Here is a 24,624-nt window from a genome sequence, read left to right as displayed (position 1 = left end):
ATTCTAGCTCCAGACAATGGAGGAAAGTGTTCCTACTCCAGAGCAGCCACTGGCTCAGCCACTCCATTGGGAAAAGTGGGTTTAGATTCTCTCAGGAGAAGGGTAGAAATGAATTCCTGCTTTCCAATGCATGAGCACACACTGTGACTCATTGTAAAGAAGAGATTTTGCCCTCAGCACCTCTCCTTGCTCTGGCAATGTCTTAAAAGCAAGCTGCAGCCATTCCATTTTGTGGGAAGCTCTGTACTGAGGCATGACATCACCCTGGGAACACATCACAGCCTGAGCCCCTTGGAGGAGAGGGCCAGCTGTGCCCTCATTTCTGGGTCTTGGGATTCAGAGATGGTTCAGCAGGATGGCAGCTGAGTCTGTTAAGAGTGTGGATTTCATTAACCCACAACTACAAGTGCCAAGGAGTAGAAGTTTCTAGGAGTTGGGTGGATTTAACGTGGTAGATTTTGGTATGAGGAGAAAGCACAGTAAGCTTTGGATCTCAATTTTTACCTTGCCTTGACCCCACTTGTGCCTCAAATGAGGGTTTTCTAGAAAAACTGTCTGAAGTCAGGAGATTGATATCTTATTTCCAAATGGAACAGACTTTGCTGAAAACAGCATGGATTTTACCAGGTCAATACAATTTATGATGAAATAGGAGACATTTAAATCTAGTTCTACAGAAATAGCCCCAGCAGGAAAGTAGCGGAGCCTGATTTAAAAAAAAAAAAAAATTAATCAATTTTTAATGCATCTGCATCAGAAAATGTAACATCAGCCAAGGAGATCTCAAATCCTTCCTGCAGAGGGTAGGAAAGGGAGCACACTGCACATGCCAGTGAGTGTGTGGGCAGACTCCCTGGCTACACTTTTTCTAAAAGGATTCATACCACCCTGTCCTGAAGTGACATTCAGATCACTTTCAGTGCCAATGCTATACACAGCTAACAGACCACAGTTTGGAAAGCGATTTTCTGAATTAGGAAGTAGAAGGGTAAATCTGGCAAGAGTGAGTGCAGCAGCTACTGCGGGTGAGGTGGCGGGAGCCAGGGGCACCAACCTGCTCTGCTGAGACCATATCCCAGTGTGCTGGACCCAAAATCCAGGCTGCTAGGGAAGAGAGATGCAGTAGCAACGTGGGAATATGTACATTTGTAGAAATAGAGGAATTCAGTTGCTCCAAGAGGCATTTGGTCAAAGCCCCACCAGGCTTTCACAGAACACCTTGCACTCACTCTGCTCTGCAGCAGCAGATGGTCCATCATTACCAAGCAGCTTTATGGCCATCCAAACCCTCTCAGATCTCTGTTCCTTGAACTTGCACATCTTTCAAGAAGAAAAACAGGGAAAAAAACTTTATTGAAAGCTGGGCTTTACTGCCTTGAGCCAAGATTCACATGATACCTTTTAACAGCCTTTCCTTCCCTGGTTTTCAATTAATTGCTCTGCACTGAAGATTGCAGACTGTCAACTCATGCAAAGAGTAAATCCTTTCCTAGAGCTTTCTAAACTATTTTCTCAGGCTCCTGACTGCAGAAGGCTTTGAACAAGCTGTTTCCAAGGAGGAAAAGGAAAATGAAGTGAATGGTTTGCTGCAGTCAGCAGCATTTCTCCCAAGGTGTTTGCGCTGCTGATCAGCTCCGGGGAGGAGGAGCTGTCACATCTCAGTGGACTTTTTCCAGGCAGAGTCATCAGTTTTGACTTCATATTTCCTTGGGGTTAGATGAAAATTTCTCAAGACTAAAAGTAGGAGGCAGAAAGGCACCTACCTACCTACCTATCATACACAATCTGCGAGAGGTGAGACAAGAAGGGACTGCAGAGTGTTTCCAATTTGCTTCAGAGCAAAAAGAAAGAGCAAAAGGGAATTGAAACACTTTAGTAAAACCTGACACTCCTCATTTTTCAGGTCATGACCAAAATGGAGATGACATTTGAAAAGTATGCCTGCTTTTCCAGGAATTTGTTTGAAAACTAGATGATGCTGTACTCCAATAATTGATGCTGCCAAGAGGTGGTGAGAAATACAGGATTTAAAGAGAATCCTCCACTCTGGAGACATGAAAGAAAAGCAAATTAGAAACCTTTTAAAAAGCAGAAAATTGGATGAACTGTTAAAAGTGCTGACAGGTCAACTGAACTATGTTAGCAATTTACAAGAGAGACCTGAAGGACAGTAGCTGGATATGAGGAACAGGTTTTTTTGTATTGGGTTTGGTTGGTTGGGTTTTCTTAAATTTAAAAAAATAGATCAGTTTCTTTATATATATATAGTACACAACCTTCCAGACATGACATTCCAGATTAATTTTTAATTCTCTCATAAAGGGGCAAACAGGAACAAATAAATAATGGCTGAGAAAGCAGAACAAAGCAGTCCCAGAATCACTGTTCCCTCCACAAAAAAAAACACCAACCAAACAAAACAGCAACAAAAACAATCCTATACAGAATAAACTTTCAAACCCAAACTGAAAATGCCAGGTTCACACAACACTATTCCCTGCATCCAGGCTTGCAGAGAGACAGCTCTCAGGACTGTTCAAAGAAAAAGTGCAATGTTAAAATCTGGTCATTTTTCCATTTCCATCATTGATTTCTTCCAGATAAGGAAATGTACTACAAAGTCACTTGGGAAGTAGCCTTTAGTGTGCCTCCAAGACTTCCTGGTTTTTCACTGGCCATTTCCTCACTAAAAGATGCTGCTTCAGACCACTGGACTGGGGCAAAGCAACCTCAGCCCTCTTCCCATTGCATATCAACATAAATTATTCATTTTCCTGTTAAATGAGGCTTCAGAAATTTCTCAGAAAAAGAGAAAAAAGGCTAAGAAAGAGGAACCCATTGTCCCATCAGCACAAGGAACAGGGAAAAATACAATTATGTGTATATATATACTTAAATATGTATATATGTCCCCTCCAGAAAGAGGGACAAAGTGCAGCAAACTACATCTCTCCCTGCTTTACTGTAATTTGTCCCCTTCTCAGACATTTCCCTTGCCAAGAGGAGGGGCTGGAGCCCTCCCATCTCCCTCCCTCCTCCAGCATCTTGGCTCTAACCTGGCACAAACCCTTTTTCTGCATTTTATATAACTTCATTGGTCTGACTTTCCAACTGCTTAACAGCCCTTATCAGCAAATAAAAGCCTCCAGCAGCAGATGAGCAAAGTGATTGAGAAAGCTATAAAAACTGAAAAGAGAGAGCTGTCTGTAGTTAAAACAAGCCTCAGCTCCTGCTCCCCAGCCAACTCCCCCAGTAAGTACAGAGGAATAGCAGGTTTATTACCCTCCCTTTGATTGTATGTCATCATTACAGCATTGTTTTCCCACATACCAATTCCTTCCTAGCTCCCACTTGCAATAAAAACCAGAGATTTGGGTTCTTTTAAAAGATTAATGGACACAGCTGCCCTCATACTCTAAACTTGTGAAGTGGCTGAATATCACTCTTGAAATTCCAAATTCTGGCAGTTTTCTGCTGGGGCTGGAAGTCAACGATGCTGTGAATTACAGTAGAGATGCATGGAGGGAAGGAGCTGGCACTGTGGAGAAATGAGACCTGTTGAGGGACAATTCCTCATAAAGAAACTCCAGAATTATCAACCATTTTTGGTGAAAGCAACGAACAACAAAAGTAAAAATGGTGTACATAGAGGTTTACAAAAGAAAAAAAAAACAATTTTGCACAGAATGGCTTGAGACTTGTCTGTGCTCTGCTTTGAGAGGGAGTAGGAAGTGATGCTCAAAACAAAGCACGAAATCATTGCTTTAAGCACAACAGCTCATTCATGTGGGAGCAAAGCAACCTTGGGGTCTGATTTGGAGTTGCTGGAGTGGCTGGGTTGTGCAGGATGAGGGTGGGAGCCACATGCCCTGTGCCATGGGCAGGTTACACAGATCAGCACAGGAGGTGCAGGGATGGAGATGTTCCCAGGTGGAAGAGCCAAAGAGAGGAGGGGGGGAAAGGGTCTTTTGGCTGGAAAAAACCAGAAACTTGGTTACTTTCTTTTGCTGGTGGGAGGCAGTTTGTAAGCAAGGGTTGATTTCTGTTTGTCTGTCCCCACCCCAGGAGGACTGGTGATTGTCCTTGGCCCTCAGTGAACCCCTCATCCCTGCAAAATGTCCATGCAGAGGCTTGCTGTGGATCTGTTAGGTCCCCAGAGCCATCCCATGGTGCCCCAGTCAGGCCAGACACAGGATGACAATCCATAAATACAGCAGGCTATGGAAAGCCACGCTGCTCACAGGGGTTAAGAGGGACAAATGGGTGACCCTTTCAGCCCCAGGGTGACACAGAGGGTACTCTCATGTTCCCAGAGCTAGATTCAGTTCTAGTCCTGGTCACATGCCTGGCCAATTCCCAGGACAGGACAGGACAAACTGGCACCATTTTGGAGGGAGGCACAGGTGAAAGTAAATCTGATGTGACCTTTGCTACAAGCCTGTGTGGGCTCTCAGGATCCAGAAGAAGAAACCCAGACCTGTGGAGCAGCAGTGAGTCTCTTGCCAGCCCCGAAAAGCTGTGTTTTCACTCTAGCTATGATGTCTGCATTTAGTATTCGTTGCCACGTCACTGATCCTCATGAATTCCTCCCGTGTGCATGTGCCTCTCTCATCCTTTTCTATCAGCATCCCACTGTAATTTATTATTAGTTAAGAATTAATAGACACTTGGAAGTATAACGTTACATTTTTGTCTTCTGGTGCTCTGAAGCATTTCATGCAGCAGATCAAGCATTCAATCTGTCATGTAAACACATTATTTTGTCATGTGATGCATTATGATAGCCCACTACCAGGAAAATGAAAAGCACTTAAGGATTTGTGTTTGATGTGTACTGTCAACAAAACTCAGGAAGAATTTATAAGGTGTTGAGGTTTAATGAGTACCTGTTTAATAGGGTTTGAGTATCATTCAAAAATGTGGCTTTACAGGAGACATGCAATACATTGAATTTCAATGTGAATTATAAAGCCCAATCTAGATCTCCAGGCTTCTACACAGCAAAGATAATAAGATCCAGGGAGCTGTTTTGTAGCAGTAAATCATGACCTTTTCTTGTTTTCTCTTGGAATATTCCTCTTTCCTTCATCAGGTTTTATGAAGCTGCAGGGTTTATGTATGGAAGTGCCATCCAGTACTTTTGATTAGGGCAGAATAACTCAGCTATAGACAGGGAATGAATGGACTAAAGAGAAAGAAGAGCTGATAAATAGGAACTTCACCAAATACCCAGCCACTGACAACCCTGGGAAAGTTTAAGGAACAAAAGAGTTTGTTATGACTTGGGAAAGCTTGTGAGCATGTTTCCAGATAGAATCTTCACCCAGCAGACTCCTAACAAAATCCCCTTTACACCTTGCCCGATGTATCACAACAGCAGCACAAAAAATGGCAAAAATCTGAACAAAGATGGAATTTCTTCTCCCTTTCCTCCCCCGAATGCTGCTGGGAGCACCTCCCAGAAACCAAAATGAGATGCAATGCCAAGAAAACAGAGAGAAGCCTGAAGATAAATCCCCATCCTTTTGTTAGCCCACAGAAGAACCAGCCAAGCAGTGCTTATAGAGGGAGCCAGAGGTGGATCCACCAAGTGGATCCAAGTTGCAGCTCCCCTTGACCTCGTGGTACACAGTTCACAGGGTAAGAGTCCTAAAACCATCTCTTCAGACAGCTTTGGTTAGAATTCATCAAGACCTGATGCAATTAAATGCTCTATGTTACTAATACTAACAAGATTTACTGCTCCCCATTTACAAATGATTTGCATTTTTATGCATTCTTTTAGCATGGATCATCACGAATTTTTTGGTATTCATGAGGTTGCAATTTGTGTATTTCCATAATTACCTCATCATATTCCCCATTAGATAATGGACCAAGGGCATAAAACACCAAGCAGAATTCAAAAGCAGCATCGACTCTCTGCTCCATTGAGAGGCTGAATGTCCCTTGTCCTTGAAGCAAAGCTCACAGGAAAGCCCTGGGAAAAAGCTCTGCCCCAGCACTGTCTGAGGCTTGCAGGGAGAAATAAAATTTAAAATAATTAAAAAAAAAAAAATCAGTGCTTGATCATTACAGCCGACAGGAGTTTCCCTGCTCACCCTAACTGGGTCCATTGATCCTCTCTGCACTGCTGCTGTGGACTAAAAAGGATTGTATGACAAGGAATCACAATCATTTCCATTCCACAGCTTTTAAAGGACACAAGTGAGAGCTGAAGAGCCAAACCCAGCTTGGACAAACAGTCCCCCATGTCAGGACACTGCACCCCCTTAAGGGCCAGTTTGCATCCCAAACTAACCCAACCCAAACCTCGTGGGTAATTCACCTCTGCACCGGAAGGAGGGGGAGGAAGGAAAAGAGATGAATTTCATGGACATTAAAACCTTTTTGTGCACTTAGGAATGGGGACGAACAGATTTAAAATTAACAGGCTTAGTTCACTGCTGGGCAAGTGATCTAAAATGGCCAATAAATAATTCATGCCAGCACCATCCATCACTGCAGCCTGGCCAGTGACGCAGCCCACGTCCGGGGGCTCACTTGGTGAAAAGAGACAACTTAATTCAGCACAAAGTGAATAATCCAAAATCCCATAAATGATTCATCACTGGATTAAAAGCTAGAGATTTCTCCATAAAATTCTCTGCCCTGCATCAAATATGCAGATGATTGTGTGATGTTTATTAACTACTGGATGGCTTAGTTAAGGATGACACTGGCTCTGGTGCTTGAGAGCACCTTTGAAGCCATGAATCTTCATTAGATGTAGATTTAAGCATGAAAAAGGGTTACCTTCCAGGATTCAATGTTCACTAACATCAGTAGAACTACAGGACATGTACATGAGAGAAGAGAGTCAGGCCTTAGTGTAGTTTGTTTTAGAAAACATAACTACAGACAGGATTTATTCCCTGGTTTGCATTACCTACCATACATCTCTTTTCCTAGGTATTAGAAAAAAAACCCACCAAGCAAACCCCAAAACACACCCCCATAAAATTTTCTTTTTTTTCTAGATACTTAAAAAAAAGAAGCTGCATTTTGAAATAGCCAGAGAACATTCAGCTTCTTTTCTTCTAAAAAAAAAAAAAAATTATAAAGAGATATTTTGGGAAGTGGTAGATTTTCCTTCCCCTTGGAGAAGGGTCAGTGCTTGGAAGACTAAAGGCAATGAACTTTTACCAGAGATTATTTCCCAGCACCTTCCTCCCCAATCTGTCCATTGGTATTTGCACACTCCAATTTGCCTCTCTCTTCCCCATGTCCTCATGGTTTTCCTGTCTCAGTTTCACACTACTGGAGCTCTCTAGTTGAGGTTAGAAAAGAAGTCCTGTGATGAGAGGCTGAGGGAGCTGAGGGTGTTTAGCCTGGAGAAAAGGAGACTCAGGAGGGACCTTCTTGCTCTCTGCAACTCCCTGAAAGGAGGTTGTGGCCAGGTGGGGGTCAGGCTCTGCTCCCAAGAAACCAGCAATAGGACGAGAAGAAATGACCTCACGGTGAGTCAAGGAAAGTTCAGGTTGGACATCAGGAAGAATTTCTTCACTGGAAGCACTGTCAGGCACTGGAAGGGGCTGCCCAGGGAGGTGGTGGAGTCCCCATCCCCAGAGGTGATCAGTGCTCTGGTCTGGGTGACAAGGTGGGGATCAGTCATGGGTTGGACTCGATGGTCTTGGAGGTCTTTTCCAACCTCATTGGTTCTGTGATTCTACATTACAGGGTGAGGAGATGAAGGTCCTCTGTGGGAAGCCCCACCCTAATCCCAGTGCTCCACTAAGTTTCTAAACAGTCCTCAAAGTGATCTTTTGGAGGGTTCCTTGCCAAAACCCCTGTTCTGCTTGATGGCAGGAGGGAGCGGATGCTGAGATGAGCTGTGGGATGGTTTAGGGCTGATACTTCCTTTCCCAGGTCACTGCTTCCACAGCGTGATTGCAGGAGCTGCTGAGTCTTGGGGTTTGTGTTTTAAATTAGCAAGAGAAACCAAAACCACACTGCTCCCAGCTGGGGTTAGACAGCAGTGGGAAGAGGAAACCAAGAAGTGTGTGGCCACCACAATGCCAGGAGCACAAGAAAACCAGGGTGTTACCAAGACTGGCAGGAAATTGTGTTGTTAGAGGACACACGAGCCAGAGCCCAGGCCGAGTGTGCTGAAAGCATTCCCTGGAGCCAGCCAGGAGCTGAACTCCTGGCTGGGACCTCTGTCCTCACTGGAGGAGGCTGCATTGATTCTGCTTGGTGTCAGCAAATCTGCATCACCTTTACAGCCTCTTCTCATCTCTCCAGATGTTTCTCTGCTCAGTCTCTGCAGCTCAATTTTGCCATCTGCTGTCATGTCTATGGCAGCACATCCCATTTCCTCTTACACCAGGCTAAAATTTTCCACTTTTTCATGCATTCATCTCACACTGTGCGGTTATCTCTGTTCTTTCCCTAAGTCCCATGATTCTATTTATTCTTATTTCTAATTTCCAATGTACTCAGCCACATTCTTCCCTTCTGCTTGCTCTTTCTTAAGCCCCAATTACATTTCACCTTTGAAACCGAGAGATTTATTTATATTAACCTTAAAAAATGCCTGGAAAAGCATATTAAGGCTAAGAAACAAACCTGGAAACATAATGAAATGTGCTGCTGAGATGGAAAGGGACCATCAGAACAGTCAGCTCCAATAAAGTCTATTAAGAGAGGTCTCTTATTAATCTCAAAATGACATTTAATTTATTCCTCTGGTTTCTCTTTAAAGGATTTGTATTCCTAACTCAGCTCTTGCCTTTTTTTTTTTTCAGTATTTCCTCCTGTTTCCTCGTTAGTCAATCCCATATCCCAAAATATTCAGCTCTCCCTTTTTAATTGCTTTTCTGTACCTCCTCCATACTAATCAGGCAGTTCACTCATTATCTCCTCACATCAGACCTCCTTTCCCCTCTTTAATTGGTCATTTTGATACAGACAATTGTCCACAAAGTACTGGGGGCCAGTAAAAATTACTTGGACCAAAAGCTAAATCTTTCATTAATTAACTGCCTTACTCCACAGAGCTGAGCCAGACTTCCCAGATATAACAACATTTAGGCTTGACATGGACTCTGAACAAATTAGAACCTGCTTTGCTCTGCCACAGACTCCCTGTGCAAGTCCATAAATGTTGAGATAACTCCAGCAGCTCCAAGTTCTGGGGAGAGGCCTCAGACCTGGGTGATTTCAGGTTGTGGTGCTTGGCAGTTTGAGAGGTGGTGGGAGGCCAGGATGGAGAGACTGGAGTTTTGGGGAAATGCAGGGTGGTTTTAAAGCAAATGGCTTTGCTGCTTTGCCCTGTGTATTGCTTTAATGTGTTACCAGAGGGTGTTCTTGGCTACAGCACTTTCTCTTTACTCACGCACATTTTTTTTGCCTTCCAAGGTGAAGGTCTTAAAAATAAAGGCCAGCATTTCCAGATGCCAATGACATCCTTTCCAACAGCCTTTCTTTCTAAAAACTTTCTGCTTTCATCCAGTTTTTCTCCACCCGACCCAGGGACTACATTCTGGGGCTTCTGTTGCTTTTGGAAAGCGGCATTTCTGTTTCCTCCAGCTACATTTTAAAAGGCTCCCTTTAACCTTTCCCTGAACGTACTGACAGCCCGAGCCCTCAGAAATAACATCAGTGAACTTTCATTTAAACGTAACCCTCCCCAATTCCTTGCTTCCAATTGCCATTCTAAACCCAAGCCTCTGCCTCAGTAATTGGGGTGGATAAAAAGATAAATAAGGATGCTCAGTGGCATAAGCTACACTCAGAGCTTCCCTACAGCTTCTCAGGGCTGCATTTCCACATACCTGATCAGATCAAACTCACTTTGCTGGCTCCCATCTCTTCTCCCCTTGTGCAGCTCCCCAAAAGCAGGGCTTTTAAGTCCGGCCAGCACCACAGCAAATGTGCTAGAACCTTCCCAAGTGAGAGGCAGCTCTGCTGTAAAGAAGTCATTAGTGAAGAGCTAATTAGTAAGAGCAAAAGGATTGGCCCAACTCTGCCAATTGGAAGCTGCAATGGAGATATTGTTGACTTAATTAGCAGGTTTAATTGGGTGGGGGAAAAAAGGCAAAAAGAAAAGTTTGGGTTTTTCAAAGGAGTACATCAAAACTATTTGGGATATTTTGTTTTTGTTTCCTTTTATTCCTTCCAGATTTATGTGGGATTCATGCCTAGAAGTGACAGATGCCAGGCCCCTGGGCTCACCAAGTGCCCTGTGTTGGGGTGGTGACAGCCACAGTCACGAGTGTGGGACAGACACAGGGCTCAGCTGAGCAAACCCAGCCTGGGAGCCCACAGGCCACATCCATGGTCTGGGGACTCTCCTCTGCCTCCCACAACAGCACCAGAGCAAGGTGCAGGGCAGGGCTCTGAACCCAGGCAAGACTGAGAGGGACCTCAAAGAGGAACCTCGCCTGCCTGCCCCAATTCACAGCCTGTGAGAGGATGCTGGAGAGTTCAAAAGTCTCACCACAGTCCCGAGCATGACCAGAGGGGAAGTCCAGAGCTGCCAGACCGTGTTGGCTTCTGATCCGATGCTGTTGCCACAATGTGCTCTTACTTCAAGCTGTTGTTGCCCAGAGTTGGAATTGGTGAACTCCAGGCAGCAGAGAGAACAAACCTTGTCATGGATTGGGACCTTTTCCCAAAGTCACTGCAGCAGAATGGGTGAGGACCCCAGGGAATTACACAAAAGCTCCACAGTGTATCCCATAGATGATCCCCCAGCCTCCATGGGCAATCCCTCTTCCTTAACAGATTTAGAAATGAGTGGCACCAGGCTTTGTGGGGGCAGAGAAGAGAAATTTCCCTCCAGGTTGGTGTTCTGGGCATTTTCCCACTTCTGGAAATGCTGCAGTACTTCTTTGGAGAGCTGAGACAGCACACCAATCATTTCCACACCTGGGGAATAACTAACTCCTGTTCAAATGCCTTAGGATGTGGCATAAAAAATACAATTGCCAGAGACAAATTACAAAGTTTATTAACATATTCTCCAAGGGTTATTCAAACATGCTGAACCACAGGAAGTAGTGGTACCCCTTAAGTAATCTGCATTTTTGATTTAAACTCACAGAACTCTTGTAGCTTAATTTTTCTGTTGATTACATAAAAGCATTAAAAACTGTATTTTATGATTCCTTTTCTTTCTTTATGGCAATCTGAAGATAGGCAGCCTTCCACGTGATCTCTTCTGTTCCTCACAGTACAAGTTGTATTCAAGAAAGAGCATTAGTAAAAATGGAGAAAAAATTGTGCAACATGTTGTTAGTAAGAAGGCAGATGCCAGAAGCAGCCATGAATAATGCATAAAGCCCCTTCTCAAATAAGCTTCTTTATGCAATGAGTTTTAAGGGTGATAAGGGAAAATTTGCACAAAGATTTTAAATTTTCATAGTTGAAGCTTTGGCCTTTGTTTTACACCCACTGATATTTTGAGGGCTCACAAGTATCTCTCAATACAGCATGGAACAGGCCCTTTTTATTTCCCATGGCATCTGCAGATGATGTAGGAGCTCTTCACAGGGAAAAAACGTTGTTTTCTCCTTCAGCACCACTGAAAACTTTTTCAGCCTCTTCTGGTGGTCCAGCACTGCAGTGAGAAGCACAGGTCACTATGGATGGGGCAGAAGGACCTGGCTGCTTCAGAGCATCCTTTCTTATCTGTAACATCAGCAAGTTCCCATGGAAATGGAAGCGTGAGGCTACAGAGTCCAGTGACTGCAATGAAGTAACACCTACTTTTTACACCAGGGAGGTATTTACCTGGCTTGCATTCTTCTCATGGATAGGAAAGGGTTGCTCAGACCTTGTAATGGCAGCTCTAGGGTAACCACCACGGGATTCAGAGAAGAGACTCTCCTTGGCCCCCAATCCCTGTCTCCCAGGTGGGGTAAGCAGTGAGGGACCAGCTACCACTGAAAAATTATTGGTCTTTGGAAAAGGGGTGATACTTCACTGGACTCCCCTGTGGTTTGTGCACAGAAAATATGTTTTTTCAAGATAAGCCAGTAACTTATCAGTTACACGTACACAAGGTATCACGTGCTGGTACTCAATCAAAAATTAAAGCAAATGAGGCTCTTCCTTAAGCTGGAGTCACTACACTGCAGTGACAGTTGCCTAATTTCTCCAGTGCCCTGGATTCCTGTTCATTCCTGCACAGAAGCAGCACCCAGGAACCACAATTGAATTTCTGGAGTGAAGTTACCTGAAACTTCCTCCTATTACAACTTTGGTAATCAGCACCACAAGCCAGTACTGCACCCATTACAATCAGTGGCCAATACCTTCCTGTCTCTAAGAAAAATTACACTGGAACTTTTAATAGGAAATTACAAAATGGATTACCTTTTTATTATAAACTTCTTTGCATGTTTACCTGGAAGCAAAATAATATTAATGTTACAATGGCAAAACAAAATCTATAATTCTAATGTATCTGTCAAATGAGCTCAGAAGCAATGGTAGCAAGCTGTGAAATTTCTGTGGGCTAAGCAGGAAAGAAAGGATCCCATCCTGATTTCAGTTACACCTGTGTGTTTTGGGAGCAATGCCAGAAAACTATGGGGCCACTTAAGTATAAAGAGAGAGCCAACAGGATGAGCCAGACCTGCAACAAGTGAGTGAACAGGTTCTTTGCACAAGCTTCCTCCTGCTCCCCACCTCCTCATCCTCCCTGGCGCCCTCATGGTGCCACAGTCCTGGAGTAAGGACAGCTACTCCCATAAAATGAACAGAGCACTGGCACCAGGGCTGCGGCAGAGTTCCCAGAATAAGCAGGGACACAGGAGGACACGTGCATCAGGCCAGCATTAGAATAATTTAGCTTATTCTATTATTATACTTACGTTTCACAACCAACGAGATCATCAATACCAAAAGGATGGACCCTGCTATGACACAGGCAATGAGAATGGCACTGCTGGGAAACTGGAAGGGAGAAGAGAGAAAATGAAAGGGCTTTAGGAGCAGGTTTGCTTCAGAGCTGTTTGCACAGGAGGGGCTGTACTGGTGGCTCAGAGCACTGGGCTGCAGTCTGCAATGCTGTTCTGAGCTTGCCTGTACAAAGTGCTGAAAAGACACACCAAGTTGATCATGATAAACAACATGAATTACCTGTTCCGTGTTTAATAAACTTTATTCTGAAATATTGAAACCAGATTCATCCCACTTAACATGAACTTCTCAATAAGGTGTTCAAAGCAGAAGTAGGAGCTCAGTCACCCTCATCCTTCTCTTAGGGAAGAATAACACCCTCCTAACTTGCCTTTTGTCTGGTCACACCTCAAGGATGCTACCTCCCCTCTCTCACAGGGATGCCAGGGGATGAGTTTTTTTCTGAAGTGTCCAAGCCAGATGGAATGCTCAGGCTTTGGCTCTATCCACTGAAAAGAGGAGCAGGTGGTTCCTGAGCTTTTAAACAAAAGTTCAAGCCAGTGTTTGCAAAAGCTGTCCCTTTAGTATGAATACACTGAAAATCACTAGAAGGTCCTGCTGTCCTGATTTCTACTCAAACACTCTTGAAACTCACAGGAAGTTTTACCTTATGTCCTCTATCTTCATGTTTCTCAACATTGCCATCTGAATTTGCTGAAACCTCTGAAAATGAAAGAGATTGAAATTATTACTGGCACAGTCACCTGAAGGAGTGAGGGCTGCAGAGGCTGTCGCTGCTTCAGTCAAGGAGGAATGAACTCTCAGGGTATGAGAAGGGCAAAAGCACCTTACAACCCAAAGAGAACAATCAGTTTTCACCACAAATGGTACTGAGGAAGCTGTGGGAAGTGTCAGCCTTCATCAAGAAAGAGGAGGCTTCCCAGGGGCAGCCTGTGAAATGAGATGATAGAAACTTGTCTGCTGTGAAGGAGTTGTCACTTGTGTAACGTGACAAGGTGGCATAGACAGCAGAGGTAGTAAACAAGGTGTAAGTGAGAAACCGCCTCAGTTTGATTGTGGCCAGACAAAGGAAACTGTGTGTGCATGAGGCACCCAGAATGTCACAGAGCGATGGGGGTCATCAGGTGGTCACAAATCATAGAATCATACAATGGTTTCAGTTGGAAAGGACCTTAAAGATCATCCAGTTCCAACCCCAGGGACACCTTCACTATCCCGGGTTGCTCCAAGTGCCATCCAACCTGGCCTTGGACCCTTCCAGGGATGGGGCAGCCACAGCTTCTCTGGGCACCCTGTGCCACTCTCATAGAGAAGATTTCTTCCCTAATATCCAATTTAAATCTACCTTCTGTCAGTTTGAAGCCATTCCTCATTGCCCTGTCACTACATACTTGTATAAATAATCTCTCCAATATATAATCCCATTAGAAAAAATTGCTATTTTTCTTCTTTTTTTTTAACTTTTCAGAGTATGTTATCCCGTTATTAACCTAATCTGCCCCAAATATCTCAGTTCCAGTCCCCTGTGAGAGCTGTGTTGATGAGTCTCCACATCCCACGTGCTTGTACTTTGTATCAAAGACATGGACAGGCCATGGTAGCTCAGTGTAAGTAGAAATTTGCACAGGGGTAGAAAAGAGGTTATGACTAATAAGCACTACAGCTAAACAAATACAGGTAAGAAAACCCTAAGAAGTGCCAAAAATCCCAGGGATGTGTGAACACTGCATTTTGTCATATGCCTGTTCTATGACACTCCACTCTCTCGTAGATCTGTACTTCCACGAGAAATGCAGATGTAACAGTGACAATGCAGGTCCCACAAGTCAAAGTTAAATTTCATGGCAACATGTGCAGCCTGGCTGATGGCACCAACTATTGCTGCTCATTTTGATACTTGAAAGAGCAAAGGTCTTTTTGGAGTCTGAAATGTGGCTGATGCTGGCAGGGTTGTAGCTGGGGGAAAACAAGTGAAGAGAGAAGAGAAATTAAATCAGAGCCTGGGCAGCAGGAGCCATCCACCCCAGGTAACCCAACCCATCTGCCAAAAATTGTGCTTGGAGATGGAGGGCTCTCAGCCCTGGGTTTCTCTCCTGCTGTTCTAACATCAGGATAATGTTCAGCGACAAATCAGCTTTCCCTTACCTTACAGTAAACCTGAGCCGGGTCCATTTAGTGCATTATTTCACAGAGTGAAAGGAGACTGAGTCAAGAACTGGACTTGGCTTATGGCTCTCACCAGGGAGCAGCCAATTGTGCTGCAGCATTTTCACATCTTGTGGTAGTTTGACACAAGGTTTTGCACGGGTGGGAGTGACTCACATCAACAGGGTACATCTGCTTTTGTGGTGCCTCTTTCCAGCTCACTGTCACAACTCAAGTTGCCCCAAGAATCCCAGAGGCAAGACCCTTTGTAAAACTTCATATTTCCTATGACAAAATACAGGCATTATCTAGTCCTCTATCAGAAGGGTGACAAGTGAGGTAGGAGTGAAAAAACCTCACAAATCCTCAAGAGACCAGTTTAACCTCTTCTGTGAGCCCTCTCCAGGGGCATTAAGGAACACTCTTTCTGTTGTAAGTCTTTAGGTCTAGCAAAAGAAGACCTGTAAAAATCTAAATACTGTGGGTTTAAAAATTAAGAGATTCTTGGCACTTATTGAAACTAAGAGGCCAAATACAATACGTCATCCTTGAATTTGAGCACTAAGTTCTTTGTTGAGGGCGCAACACTAGGGAAGGATTAAAAATGGAAATCTCAATGAACTCACAGTGATGACAAATCAGATATCTGAGAATTCAGCAATATTGAAAGGTTTGATTTTTAACTTCTCTCAGACCCGAGATACCTGACAGTCATGAATGATTCAAAATCAACTTCCTTTGGAGGTATAAACCATGTTTTTCTCAGCTGTTCTTACATCCTGATTTCTAACCATTTCTGACACTTCTTACTGCCAGATGCAACGAATAACTATCAGTACATGTTTGGAACACTCTTAAGAATACTCAATAGTTTTGTTTACACCAACTTTTTAATTTCTCTGAACAAGCCAATTTCTGCCCTTACAGCATTATCCTACTCACCCATGACTGAATCCTCTTCCATCATGACAGAGGTGGTAGTTTCCTCTGCAGTTGGAAATGTAACTGGGAATTCAGTAGTCACTGAAACAAAGTAGAAAGTGATCACTAATGAGGAGCGTCTCCACATGGCATTCAAATTTGTGCAGACATCAATCTATGGAAATGAAGTCAGTAATGTGGATAAAATAGCAGCCTACAAATGGTTTGGTAACAGGTCACTCTGATCACTAATAACACCAGCAGCTTTCATATGAGATGAGAATGTAAATACTCAATTTTAAACACATGTTGAATTCTCACTATTTCTCAAGCAGAACATACTCTAACCTAACCTTTTCACCAAACCATTTCAATGCTTTCCCAAATCAAGAAAAAAATGGGTGCACAGTTAAGTGACTCTCTCTTACTCCAGCTGAGGTGCTGGACTTCCCATTTATTTCTGTTATACTTCACGAGGTTTCTGTCACATTATTCCTCCATGTTAAAGCTCCTCTGAAGGAAGCCTGACCCTCTGCTGCCTTAGCTGTTCACCCCAATTTTGCACCACCTACAACATCTGACCTGTGTCTGCTTATATCCCCTGAAACACACCTATAGGCATTGGGGAGAAGACTTCCCAGATGCAAATAAAAGTATTTGGAGAGCCTCTGTGATGTCAGTCAGGCTATCACAGACCACCTCTGCTACACAGAAGAAGGAAAGGATCGGTGCTGGTTACCCTCTGTACTTCCAGGGAGCGTGAAGCACAACATGTCATCTTCAGTCATCACATCAGCTGCTTGGGAAGTAGTTGGAAAATCTGGGGGAGCACTGGTTTCCACCGTTGTTACTGGAAAAATAAAATCTTCTGTCACAGCAATTGTTGGGGGAGCAGAGGTCTCCCATGTAGTTACTGCTGGAGACTCAGTGGCTGTGGTTGCTGGTGCAGAGGTGCTGGTTGTCAGCAGGACTGCAGTCTCTGGTGTTGGCTGGAGATCAGAGGTTGTTTGAGGAGCAAAAGTTGTTTCTGTAAAATGTTCGGCAGAAACCGGAGCTTGGCCCATGGTGGTGGTTGTGGTCACTGGAGGGGCTGTATGGAAAAAAAAACCCAGCCAAGGGAAAAGCCAGGTCAGAGCATTCACAACCAACTCAGAGAGAAGCCAACGCAGAAATGAATAAAAATTATCTGGCTGCTAAAATACTGAGAATGAAGGTGGGAGAGCCACTATTCAGAAAGCTATTTTAATTAGCTGAAAGCACAACCACTCAGAGAAATTCACAGATTTATAGATTTGCTTTTCTTTTACTGGTCTCAAACACCCCCTCCTTGACCCTTTGTAGAAATGGAAGTGCCAGAACTTTGCATGGTAGAACCCTAAAGCTTGCAAACTTCATTATTTTGCTTTTCAATGGGCTCTTAGAAATACAATAAATAAAACAGCTCGGTTTTTCAGCTACAAGCTCCTTGTTAATCTTTGCAACTGGGACTTTTGCCCTCAACCTCAGGGGCAACCAAGCAATTGCAGTGTTTTTCACCCTCTCTCCTGTTGTATTGCTTAGAACAGACAAACAAATGTGCTGTGTACACCAACTGCACTCTGTAAAGCCAGTAAAAACATTGTCTTTCTGCTTTGTGGAGGGTGGGTATCATCTCCTTTTTTATCTGTGCAAGATCTTGCTTGATCCTGCAGCTCAGAAAAATAATAGGAAGGGGAAGAAGCCCTTCAAGACTCTGAGGCAAAATTTCCAAATATGTGGGTGTTGAGGACCCACCCTTAAGGGGAAGGAAGCACCCTTAAGGGTGGGTCATCCTAGTGGGTCTCCTTATGACATGAATGACACAAAAGTCTCTTCAGTGCTGGGGTGAACCCCAAATGAAAAACTGAATTTCATTCCGAGGGCTCTTCAAATTACAAATCCCTTTTTAATTCCATCCTCTTTTAAAAAGTCAAGCATAGCTACACAATGAGAAGTGAAATATTCATTTGAAAGGCAAAAAAGGGGTAAAATTTAGGGTTTTTTTAAAATCTAAACTGCACATTGAATGTGACTCAAATTGGCAACCGGTTGCAGATCTCCCTTGAAAAATATGTCATTTGGGAAAAAAAAAACCACTTTTGGCCAAAACAAACAAACAAAGCACACATAGGCCCCAATTCTCACTACCCAGGGAGTGCTTTCTCCCTGCTGGCTGTGTCCCCAAGGTCCCAGACCCACCTCTGGCCACCTCCAGCCGTATGTTCCGCTTGATGTCGTTGAACAAGCCGGGGATCTCCACGCGGCAGCAGTATATTCCCGCATCCTCCGCCTGCGCCGTCCCGATCGTGAGGGACACATCTCCAACGTAAAGAGAGCCGTGGAGGTTGTACCTCTGAGATACTTTGAATGTCACCTTAGTGCCAGTGGTGTGCAAAATTTTGTTCCTGCACTTTGAGCTCGGGCAGGGGCCTCTACCCCAGCACATGTCGGTGATGTCCTCACGCCGCGTCACCTGGTAGGAGCAAGGCAATGTCACAGCTTGTCCTATTATTCCTTTAACCACGTTTTCAGACACCGTGTGTGCTGTCAGGGGAGAACAAGGAGAGGTGAGCACTGTCAGTCTCTGATGGTGACTCTTACCTACACGACACAATGATGAACAATGTGTGAAGAAACACTCCAGCCTGCAGGCAGGCCACAGCTGCTGATCCCACAAGACTTCTCCAGGAGCCTGTGGCAGCTCGTGGCCTGAGGCACTACAGGCAACAGCCAGGAGCTCTCAGGCTTTGCTTGCTGCTGCAGGGCTCCTTGCTCTGGTCCTGGCCAGCTGCTGGAGGGAGGCTCATAAAATACATCAGACGTGGTGAGCAAAGCTGGGGTGTGTCACTGGCAGCTCGAGCACAGACTGGGCCTCTGCAAAAGGAATTTGAGAACTCTGCCACCATCCCATCTCCTCTCCTAGGATGCTGTTTGAAAGTTGTTCAGAAACCTGTTGTGAAAGCCATCTGGTTTTCTCGGTCCACCATCACCTCCTTTGAAAAGGAAATGCTGTCACAGTTGCCTTTCATTGACAGTCTCAAAAGCAGGGTCCAAAATACCTATTCATGTGTGAAATTAGGGCCTAATTAAGCTGGCAGAGCGGTGGGATCTGTCTATGGGAAGCTGTTCTCAGAAAGTGCACTGAGCAAGCCCTGCCAGCTAATCCCACTTACCTTGAGGAACTCTGTCTACACAGAAGCTTTAGTTTTTAGTGTTATACTGATGTTAAAAAGAGCATATACACACTTTCCTTGTCCTCTTACTCTTAATGACCAGCTTTAGTTGGTGTTTACAGCCAACACCCACATTGGCATCTGGTCTGAATCTTTGCTACATATTATTCCCTCTTAACTGTCTATGGATTTCCCAGATTGCCTTAAAGGATTTGTTCTTCATGAAAGGCACTATACAAGAAAAATTCCCAAACAGGAACAAATCTTTCCTGGTTTACATTCACCTGGTCTGTGTGAGTCCTCCTACCTATCTTTTGTCCCCATGTTATCATTTCCATACTGTGGAGCAGGAACTGAGGGACCTGGGGAGCAACCAGACCTGTCCTCGCCCTGCAGATCTGATGTCTCATGGCCAGCTTGCTTACCTCAAAGAGGACATGCTGCTGCTGCTATTATCCCCAGCTTTGGCCCTGCTCTGCCAAACATTTCTATTTTGCCAGCTGTTTGAATGCCTTTCCTTTTTGGCATGACTCCCAGATAGCAAACAGATTCTTCCAACTGTGTCCATGTCTCTTTTGTTTTCCCTTTAATGGACTATTCCCTAGGTGAGGCTTTAGTCTGCAGCAGGCTGCCTCATGACTTGTTATTGGGATGACATTTCAGATTCATTATTGCTTATCCCACTGGCAAGAGAAGCCAACCCATTCAGGTTTCCACAGCTCCAAATGCTGAAAAGAATAGAGGCAGACAAAACAACAGGCAATATTGCCTGAACGGCAGGAGCTTCTGCAGTGAAAGGAAGGCAAGATATGCCAGAAACTGAATTCCTGAATACAGGATAAGGCTTTGAGAGATGGTGGCTTTAGCCCTTGGAAAGGGCTTGCCTTGAAACAGCAAAACAAACAGAGAAAAGAGCCTCTATGAAGACAGAACAAGACATGCAGGTGACCTTTAAAGTAGTTCTGTGGGAGCAAGGAGTTAGTCATGAGCAGGTTAACACATATTTTCAAGTCACCCCAACAAAGATATGTGCAAAACCAACAGAAATTGTTGCTAGAATTCACGTCACTGCTTCTTGAGGAGAAATGGACTCATCTTCTGATCTTACTTCAGCCTGGTTCTGCACAGCACAAAAGCAGCCTTGTTAAGCAACCCTTTAACAAATGAAAATTTGCCTGCTCTTGTCTTTGAAAGAAGCAGAGCCCTGAACTTAGTAAATAAATAAGTAAATAATTTAAAAGAAGAGGAAAGACACAAGGCATCAGAGTGTCTTCAGTGCAGTTTCCCTCTAGTACTCCTGCTAGAAAGTTACAGGTTTTGCAATTTCAAATCCCCTTTTAATTTCTGTGACGCTAATGTTGCCAACATCTGCCTGCACTGCAGGCTGGTGAGGAGAGCTTCAATACTGCAGCAGCCTGGATTCAACAGCATGAACCTCTGCAAGGATTAAAAAACTTACTTCCCAGGTGCAGCATCTTCTACAGACACATTTTCGAAATAGTAAATAGAAGGGAATGAACATGGCTTTTAAATTAAGGGCTTCCTGAGACTGTTGCATTGTGACACCCTACTCTTACTGTGAGGGGAACCCTGCCCTTCTCCATGGCCCTGACCTTCCAGGCATCCAGATTGGACCCAAGGCTCTGCCTGGTTGGTCCCACTGAAGTCTGTGAGGTTTGCCACTTCCAGTCCTTCTTCAGTGAGAGAGAAATGGAGCCCAGGTATTTAACATACCATCCCCAACAGAAAGGGGTATTCGTAATCAGCCAGATCATTCAGGTATACTCATATTTGTGTAGTCTCCCTTGGACCCACCCTCGGGGGCAGTCAGCACTAAGCAGTAACTCCAATAGTTGCTCTTGTAGTTGTCTTCTCTCCCACAGGCTGGTCATTAGATGGATAAAAACATTCACCCTCCAGCCAAAACAGATGTTTAAATTTTTTTTTTCCCTTGATCTGTTCCTGGAATAATTTTCCTACTTTGCAGAAGGTATTTGGGATCTTTGCCCCATCAATCCTTTTTATTTTTTTCCTTACTGAGGCTTCTTTACTGATGAGATTGCAGAGGATATGACTGATAAACAGAAAAGAGGCATTTAACTGGCTACTGAGCCTCAAGATAACACACTCCCAGCACTGAGCTGCGTTAAAGAACAGGTAACAAAAAGCCATTCTCATTATCCAGGAGCTCTGCAAAGGAAGAAAACAAGGGAACTAACACAGAGGAAACTGCATACATTTTTAAAAAGTGAAAAAAACCACAAACCTCAAGGAGTATTAACTCAGTAAATTAAGACAATTTTTGAAGTTCTATATACAATCATGATCTTCTTCACTGTTTCATTTTCACAAAACAAGCGTTGCTGGTTTTCAATTTAAAAAATGTTAGTTTTCTGAGCAAACACACAAAAAGTGGGTGAAGACTCACCTATAAAGATCTGTATTATAATCCAGTGAAACAGCACAAAACGGGACATTCTGGCTGACGGAGACACCGGGGCAGCGAGTAGAAGGAGAGAAAACCAGATCTTTTCCCTTCCAGAGGTGCTGAGTGCCACTGAAGTCTCATTTCTCCATTTCCAGATTTTATATACTGCAAGCGTTTCTTTCCTACGCTTCCGGACAGGCACTGGCCAAAGAGGGGATCTCCTGCTGCGTTCAGCACTGGTGCAGCCCCAGCTGGAGCACTGTGTGCAGTTCTGGGCCACACAATTTAAGAAGGACAATCAGGTACTTGAATGTGCCCAGACGAGGCCAACTGAGCAGGTGGCAGGGCTGGAGTGAATGAGGGGCTGTGGCCTCCAGGACTGGAGAAAAGGAGGCTGAGGGGAGCTCACAGCTCTCTGCAGCTTCCTGAGGAGGGGACGTGGACAGGGAAGTGCTGATCTCTTCTCCCTGGTGTCCACTAATGGGACACATGGGCATGATTCCAAGCTCACCAGGGGAGGTTTACACTGGACATTGGGAAGTATTTAGCCAGAGGGCAGTAAGCCCTGGAACAGGCTGTCCAATTCTCCGTTCCTCTTCCAAGACACTCAGCATGGTGCTACCACCAGAAATTTCAATATTCTATTTGCTTTGCCATTCCCTGGTACTCTTAAGGCCCAGTTCTGTTCCGGGCTGCTGAGTGGCAAGAACACATTCTGTGCTTTTACACCCCTAAATATTAGGTATAATCTCCCCTCAGACTTTGTCTTCACTTATATTTGCTTAATCCTTCATTTCCCCTGCTTCTGCCTTCTGCTTGAAGACCCTTCTCTTTTCCCAGCTTCATATTTTCTGTTTGCAAATAACAGCCTTGGAGGAAGTAGCTGGAAATGTTTTGTTGCCAAAACCACATCCTTCCCAAAGAAATGCAACATCATCTTCAAGAAATATATTTCACTCCTTCTGACTGTTTTATTTCTTTCTGACCAATTGACAAATAAGTTCTTTGGAAGTTCTTCTCTGGAACAGCTGAGTAATAAAGCAAAAGTAATTCAGGGCAGTAAGGTCAGGAATGAAGTATTGCAGACTGACAAAATTCTGTGCAAATAAATGTAGCACAGTGCAAACTGGAGTGCAATTCCAAGTTCAAATGATAAAATGATGGGCTTTTAACCAGGCATTACACTTTTAGTAATGAGATTTTGGGCTTACCATGATAGTCAAGCTCATGAAAATATCACCCTTCTACTTGCTGGCATTGAAAAAAGCAAATAAAATTTTAGCAGCAAAGGCAATCAGTAAAAAACCTAATTTGCTATATTCTACCAGATACAGTTCATACAACGCCATTTACACACAGCCCCAGCTGCTCTGTGAACAGGACTAATGAAACCTGAGGCATCCAATATCCTGGAGACTTTTTCCCTGCAATGATCAAAATTTCTCCCATTACTCACCACCCAGCAGTGGCTGTGAGCTGATGCTCAGCTGATGCCAGTGCAGGGAGAAGCTCACTCTCACCTGGGACACAAATTTGCGTCTTTATTCAGCTAAAAATTCCCACGAAGCTTGTCCAGACAGAACTAGGCAGTATGTCACAGGCAACCAGGAAAGGCACAGGATGAACACAGCATCCTATCAGCTTTGTTCCTATAGCAGGGCTGGGCCAACAGCAGCAGAGTGCATTGAAAAAGGCCATCCAAAATCCAAAGGTACAGGGAAGAACCACAAACACGAGTTGCTTTCTGCTTCTGTACTGCTATCTAGTGGCTTCTTGCAGGCAGAAAAGGCAGAGTTGTCTCAAAAAAGACAGTTTTCAGCTCATCAGCCTCATCAGCTCAACGTGCTGCCAGACGATCTCCTGAGGGGTGAATGGGTTCCAAGTGCCACCTGCTTGTCTCTAGGGCTCATTTTGAAATGCCTGTTCCAAAATCCACTGACATAAGTGGAGATAGTGAAAAAGCCCAGGGAGCTCTGCCTTTGTGGATGTGTATCACACTGCATATCCAAGGCAAAGTTCTTGCTCCAAACAACTTTGCAAAGTCTGTTTACCAAGTAATTGCAGAGCAGAAAGATTTGGGTTGATTCAAGATTTTGGTTATCAGATGTTCTGGAACTTTATTTTACATGAAAAACTTCCTGATGTAAGAATTAGTCTGAATCAGTCTGTAACATTAATTTAAAAAATCCTTACGGACAAGCATCTTTTATGATCCGGAGTCTTAAGGATGGACCACAAACTCCATAAGAGCATAAGCAGTTGAAATCAGATGATTTTGGAAACCCCACACATCTAACTCTGACCCCAGCAGAGACTGATTATGTAAAATTGTGGAAAGCAGAAATTGCTGAAGATGTTTTCCGAGACCAAGTTCAGAGACCAGATCAGACTTCCTCTGGCTCCTGTCAGGGGCAGGAACTTGCAGCAGCAACAGGCTCAGCCAGGCAGAAGGAAAGCAGTGTCTGCAGCAGGGGCAGAGATTTGGGGTTAGTAATTGTTGTTAATAGTCAAGAGCAAAAATACAGTCTGACACCAGCAGGTCCTTTCTGGTCTCAGCACCTTCTTGCACAAAGCTACACATGATGTGAAGATAAAAAACGACAGAGCTGGTTTTGTCCATCACTTTTCCTGGCCCTAAGATCAGTGATCACCCAATATCTGTGCTCCCATTCTTCAGTCAGCCATTAATTCATCCCTACGTTTTCAACCTTTTCAGCCTGCTACAACAGAGAGATCCAGGAGAACACAGGAGTAAAAATACAAAACATCCCAGGGTCACCTGTCCAAGTTTGCTTTCCATTTCTTCCTTCCTCAGCAGGATGAGCCTTTCCCTCCTTTGTGAGTCTGTGCAAGAACACTCACCTGCAAGACCCCACCTGAGCCAGACCCTGTGGAACTCCTGAGGAAACCCCCGCCCTCCCCAGCCACCCCAAGCCCTCCCATCTCCACCAGCTGGGACAAGGCTGGTGGAACTTCTCCACTGACCCCACTCCCCTTAAAGCACAAGCAGACCATGGCCTCAAGTGCCTC

General features: G+C 44.3%; 1 protein-coding gene across 4 annotated transcripts; it reads right to left on the bottom strand.

The window, feature by feature from the left end:
* Positions 1 to 10,971: 10,971 nt before the first annotated feature.
* On the bottom strand, positions 10,972 to 21,740 carry LOC121658152 (T-cell immunoglobulin and mucin domain-containing protein 4-like). Of its 4 annotated transcripts, none has more exons than XM_042014686.1 (8): positions 21,595 to 21,740; positions 18,193 to 18,537; positions 16,715 to 17,065; positions 15,997 to 16,077; positions 13,544 to 13,611; positions 12,861 to 12,942; positions 12,361 to 12,391; positions 10,972 to 11,730 (listed from the first exon to the last, which is right to left on the bottom strand). In XM_042014686.1, the coding sequence occupies exons 1-8, from the start codon at positions 21,641 to 21,643 to the stop codon at positions 11,715 to 11,717; spliced, it is 1,023 nt and encodes a 340-aa protein (XP_041870620.1). In that variant the 5' UTR covers positions 21,644 to 21,740; the 3' UTR covers positions 10,972 to 11,714. The 4 variants fall into 4 exon arrangements, with proteins under 4 accessions (XP_041870620.1, XP_041870621.1, XP_041870618.1 ...); XM_042014687.1 differs by having other exon boundaries at positions 10,972 to 11,673; XM_042014684.1 differs by having other exon boundaries at positions 10,972 to 11,602; positions 13,556 to 13,611; positions 21,595 to 21,739.
* Between the last annotated feature and the right edge of the window lie 2,884 nt (positions 21,741 to 24,624).

The sequence above is a fragment of the Corvus kubaryi genome, unplaced genomic scaffold (genome assembly GCF_017639235.1).
Source record: "Corvus kubaryi isolate FWS band 111438036 unplaced genomic scaffold, C.kubaryi_AGA036_p1.0 split2-37374, whole genome shotgun sequence".
NCBI classification, from domain to species: Eukaryota; Metazoa; Chordata; class Aves; order Passeriformes; family Corvidae; genus Corvus; species Corvus kubaryi.
The sequence above is the reverse complement of the archived record's forward strand: the minus strand, read 5'-3'. Positions and strand labels throughout refer to the sequence as shown.